Raw genomic sequence first — 5,685 nt, 5'->3', positions numbered from 1 at the left:
TTTACTATCTGCTGCTAGTCTGTTTTAATAGCTAGTTTTAGAGGATTTGATGACGGTTCTCAACTTTTTCTTGAGGCTGATAAGGGAGTTTTTCCAATCTTGGGACTTCACCTTATTCCGTACCAGCTTCCTCATTCTGTTGTAGAGTTTGTTTATGGCAGGGGACAACCAGATTAGCTTGCTTTTTTTGTAGGAGAGTGTCTTGGTTCTATTGGGTATGGCGAGATCCATGCATTTGTGTATGTGTTTGTACAGTGCATTGGTGTATGATTTGGCGGTCATCCAACTATTCTTCATTTGCATGGGTGCTGTGAAGTTACCCACTTCTGTTTTTAGGATCTCAAAGTTAGCTTTGGAGAAGTTTTTCATGATTGGTTACCTTTGCGGGGGGTGGGATGTATGTGGATTTCCAAGGTCATTAGTTTGTGGTCGGATCTAACCATGGAGGAGTTCACTATTGGTGTAGAACAATGGTTGCCCATGTTGGTAATGACCAGGTCGAGGATGTTGCTATCTTTAGTGGGGGTAAGAACGAGTTGGTCCAGGACATTGGAATTAATGAATTCCAGGAAACGTTGGGCAAGTGTATTGTTACATGAGTAGTTTTCCCAGTTAATGGAGGGGTAGTTGAAGTCACCCAGTATGAGAGTGTTAGGTTGGACCTTAATATTCTCCAGGGTGCTTTGGAACTTGGAATGTGGGTCTTGGGACATGGTTGGGGACCTAATGCAGGCTATGACCTGAATCGCTGTCTTACCCAATGTTAGCTGTACCTGTAGTATCTCTGATGAGTTATGTTGGACTACCAGTCTGGAGCTGTGTGCACCCTTTTTGAATATGGAAACACCACCCCCTTTTGAGCTTCAGTCCAAGTTCTGGAGCCGAAAGGTGTGGAATGAGTTATAGCCTGGTAGTTCAGAGATGCTTTCTGCCACCTTAAACCAGGTCACTGTTACAGCAAAAATGTCGATGTTCTCCATTTTAAGAAGTGCTTTGAGAGAGTGCATTTTGAGATTTAGACTTCTAGCACTGAGCAGCATGATCCTCAGATTGCCATTGTTTGTAGCTGTTACAGTGGTAATTTGGAATTTGGAACACTGCCTAAAAAGGCACTATATGGGTGGCAAAAGCCTAGGCCAGTATCCGGAAACCCAGGGGTGACAGATGCAGGCCATCTCTGGCAAAGCATCGAGGTCTGTCACTCATGTCATCCAAGGCAGACAGCTAATGGATCCCCTTAGAATGGCACCAGAAACTTAACCAATTGTTGAAATCAATCATTTTCTGCTTATACTGTGGTATCATTCTGGGTGATGGTAGGATTCTGCTCAGGGCTAGGGTCATAACTGCCTGGGCTACATAATCCGAGAGCTCCTCCATGTCTCTTTTCAAGTAGTTTAGGGAGGTATATCTCAGGTCATTCACACCCACATGTACACTGACAGAGTCATATTTGTACCTGTTGTTAAGGGTCCTGAGTGCGTGTGTTATGTGGTGTATCCTGGCACCTGAGAGGCAGCTGACTGTTACTTTCTCCTTATTCAACCTAGTGATTTTGATATCAGTGTGCCTCACTATCGAGTCACCTATGACTAGCATGTTGGGCATGCTGTTTTGCCTTAGGGGCTTTGGTTGAGTGGCACACTGTTTAGGAGAGTTATGTGTCTCGTGATTAGTGTTGTGTTGTGGTGGTCAAGTGCATTTTCTGCCTTGTAGGTATCTGCTGTTTGAATAGATTTTTACTGAGGCCCACCACTTGCTGTTTGGGTACATTATGTGAAGGCAGTGCTGGTGTGTGTTCTGGAGAGCTATGTGTTCCATGTGGTGTGGTGCAAGTGTTGACCTTGTCCTCTTGACCAGCTACTCAGGTCTTGGCTGCAGAGTGTGTGGCTTCCAATTTGGATGTACAAGTGCAGCTCTCGCAAGTCTGAGTGCTGGGAGGTAAGAGGAGAGGGTTGTCGGTGTACATGAGGCAGTTTCTACACTGTCTCAGGATATCCATGTTCACCATGTTAATAAAAGAAAGCACAGGAAACTGACCTTTAGACATGCCTGGAGGGGTGGGTATTAATAAGTACTGGAGATGTTTCCTTGTAGAATGTTTAGTGTTGGTAGCACTTTTGTGTGCCACAATAATTGCTGCAAGAAGTCTGGTAAAGTGCTAGACTAATAAGCTTGTAAAAGTGTAGGAGAAGAGAGAACTAGCAGATCTAAGGCAAAAATTGAAGAGCAGACTTTGGCACCACTCAGAACCTTACAAACCGTGCTAGATACAGCAAATCTGTATCTGGACTAGACTAGTTACAGGAAAGGCAGCAAACAGGACTGTGAACATGGGCTTTTAAACATGTTAAACATAGAAGGATGTCTCCATTTTTATTTAATTTTTATGTGCAATGGTGTTTTTAAACTATTGAGTGTATATTGCAGACATCTTACACTGTTGCACTTCATCAGCAAATTGCAGCAAAGTGTTACATTTGCTCTCGGTTGCAATTTACCCTGTTTCACTGTAAAACTGTTACATTATATTAAAAAAAACTATTGATGCCTAGATATATCAATTATGAGACACTCAGGTAAAAAACTACGACTTCACATAGAACCTGTGTGTCTGCTTGCTTGTTTCTTTATTTTATAAAATAAATGAAACTACAATTTCACATGGAATATGTGTGTCTGTTTACTTATTAATGTATGTATAAAATTTTACAGGCTAGTTCTAAATAAGAAAACAATGACTGCCTAGTTTGTAGAATATACATGCAATAAATGCCACTGATTTATTGTGATTTCATGACATTTTAGTTATAACTGAAGGCATACCTTTCAACCTCATAGTATAGAGAGAAAATCCTTGACAGAAACATGTTATTGGCTACAGTAGTTACCAATGTCCAAGATAAAAGAATAGAGAACAATTACTTTACTCAAAAGTGTTACACAAAAACAATAAGATACAAGCAGAAGACAGAGTCCATTTGACTCGAAAATGACTGGTAACTGTCCAGTAAATACCCTCTACTATTTATCCCCCAATTGCTACTAAAGAACAGGTCCTCACTGCCCTCTCCAGACTTAAACACAGTACAGCAATGAGACCTGGTAACATGCAGGGATGCCTCTAAATAGTTTGACACATGACCTGTCCAGCCCGCTAGAATCTCTGATCATCCACAGTCTCCAGACAGGCTGCATCCCTGTGGAATGGAGGACAGTAACAGTCATCACTCTACATAAAATTGGACCATCGACAGACCCAAGGAACTACAGACCCATAAGTTGGACTAGTCTTATATGCAAGGCCATGGAAAGAATTATCATGGATATAATAAAGACAATGGAAATCTTCAAAAACTGGACCCATCTCACTTCAGTTTCATCAAGGGTAGGTAACACCTACTATACCCGATGGAGAACTTTGATAATGCATATATTCCAGCTCTGATATTAACTTCCAACATTATTTAAAACAACTTTTATCAAAGATGCCAGAACCAGCAAAACCCATTGCCCCTAAAAAGGGTTCAAAGAAGGTTGTGAAGAAACCAGCTAAGAAAGATGGAAAGAAGCGCCGTAGGAGTCGTAAAGAAAGCTATTCTATTTACGTATACAAGGTTTTGAAGCAGGTTCATCCTGATACTGGGATATCTTCTAAGGCCATGAATATCATGAATTCTTTTATGAATGATATTTTTGAGTGGATTGCAGGAGAAGCTTCTCATCTAGCTCACTACAACAAGCGCTCGACAATCAGTTCGCGGGAGATTCAGACAGTGGTGCGGCTTTTGTTGCCTGGTGTCCTGGCTAAACATGCTATGTCCAAGGACACCAAAGCTGTCACCAAGTATACAAGTTTCTGAAGAAGTCATACTAGTTGATGAAAGCGCTTAACAACTTTGGTTTATTATTTTCAGTATTGTGGTTGTGCTCTTTTATTTTACAAAGTATACAAGTGCCAAGTAAGAGTCTTCCTTCCTAACACCCAAAGGCCCTTTTAAGGGCCAACACATTTTCTGCAGAAGAGCTGTACTATATTAACTGTCTTTGTTTGCTTGCGGTCTAGAAAGTATGAAATTGCTCATTAAGACCAGGTTTACAGTATCAAATTTCCCAACTCTAAAATCAATCTACGTAACTGAATTTCAGACACTATTTCTTGGTTTCTGCTGATAAGTGAAGTGATAAGGCCACTTGTGCCATGCATGAACTACCTACCTAGTAGTGCATACTCCCTACCTCAACCTGGCAAAGGCATTTGACACAATACTTCACTTGGATATTATAGACAAACTCACAGATTTAGACATAAATCCCTATGTAACCCGATGAATAGTCAAATGGCTCATGGATAGGACACATGAAGTTTGGGTGGGGGAATCCACCCCCACCAATAGGTCTGTTACTAGTGGTGTTCTACAGGGCTCAGAACTGCGACCTCTCCTGTTTGGAATGTAATTCTCTGAAGTCAGATCAAATATAGAGAGTCTTACCCAACCAAATTTGTTGATGACTGCAAGCTGGGGCCAATGATCGATTCCTCCAAAGATGTAGATATCCTTGAGGAAGTTCTGAGAGCCAAGTAACTTGTACCAGAACCATAATATAAAACTAAATGCAAAGAACATATTTATAATCTTTAGGAAGATGACCCCTGCAAATTACAACATTTTAAACACTCTCCTAAGAGTAAACCCAGTGGTAAGGGACTTGAGAACTCAGGTTGACAGTAACCTGAACTTTGATCATCATGCATCCATCATCATTGCATTCTATGTGTTGCAAGTTAGCAGTTATGGCATGGCATCCAGATCTAAGGAGATCATAGTCCCACTATGCTCAGCCCTCATTAGACCAATAATCGAGTACAGGCATTTGCAACAACTACAGCAGCCACAGAGATTCTTCATTAAAATAATACAGGGTGTAAATAATATGTCCTATGTGGACTGCCTTAAAGCCTTGTCCCTGTACTCAGTCTCCTACAGACTACCAAAGGCCAATCTTTTCCTAAAACACAAGGCATTCTCCAATCCAGCCCTGACAGATCTGCTACACATTCACAAAACAAACAGCACAAGAATATCTGTGACATAAACAAAATATGATTGGAGGAACAGGTGTATGTTTCATAGATTACACCCTTTCTCTGGAACAGACTTCCCATTTATGTAAAACAGAGCTCTTTTCTAAGCCTATTCAAATGATATTTGGACCAATGGATGAGAAATCATAAATTCACCTCTGCTTGTCACCTGTGGCCTTTATGGACAACAGTAACTTGTAGATGCTGTTAGGCACAGGGATATACTAAAGTCATTCCAGTCCTTGGGCACTGATAATTAAGATAACTGGGGCATAAATGGGTAGTCTTAAAAAGGCTCTGGACCATTACTCTGGTATTCTCCTATGAGGAGTTCTTCTAGTCAGTTGCAAATGCATGAATTTGCTTTGCTCAGACATTTATGAAACAAGAACATGTTGGAATCCAGGAATATATATAGGTTCATAGGTAGGTACTAGGATATTGGCCCTAGGGTTTATGTAAGCCTAACCAAAAAGGTACCATGTCTTTTGCCACCTAAGAAAATTATTTTCCTGTGCTGCTGTCGAACAGAGCCACAGAAGTGATCCCCGGAGTGAATTTCCTATTTCCCATCCAATCATCAAGATTTTTCTTGAAGA

At 40.9% G+C, this 5,685-nt stretch overlaps 1 protein-coding gene across 1 annotated transcript; it reads left to right on the top strand.

The window, feature by feature from the left end:
- Positions 1 to 3,488: 3,488 nt before the first annotated feature.
- LOC122804921 (histone H2B type 1-J-like) lies at positions 3,489 to 3,863 on the top strand. Its single transcript, XM_044075171.1, has one exon. The coding sequence runs from the start codon at positions 3,489 to 3,491 to the stop codon at positions 3,861 to 3,863; it is 375 nt and encodes a 124-aa protein (XP_043931106.1).
- The last annotated feature ends 1,822 nt before the right edge of the window (positions 3,864 to 5,685 follow it).

Source organism: Protopterus annectens, chromosome 1.part0 (assembly GCF_019279795.1).
Source record: "Protopterus annectens isolate FY-2018-M chromosome 1.part0, PAN1.0, whole genome shotgun sequence".
NCBI classification, from domain to species: Eukaryota; Metazoa; Chordata; order Ceratodontiformes; family Protopteridae; genus Protopterus; species Protopterus annectens.
This window is presented reverse-complemented; position numbering and strand designations above follow the sequence as displayed.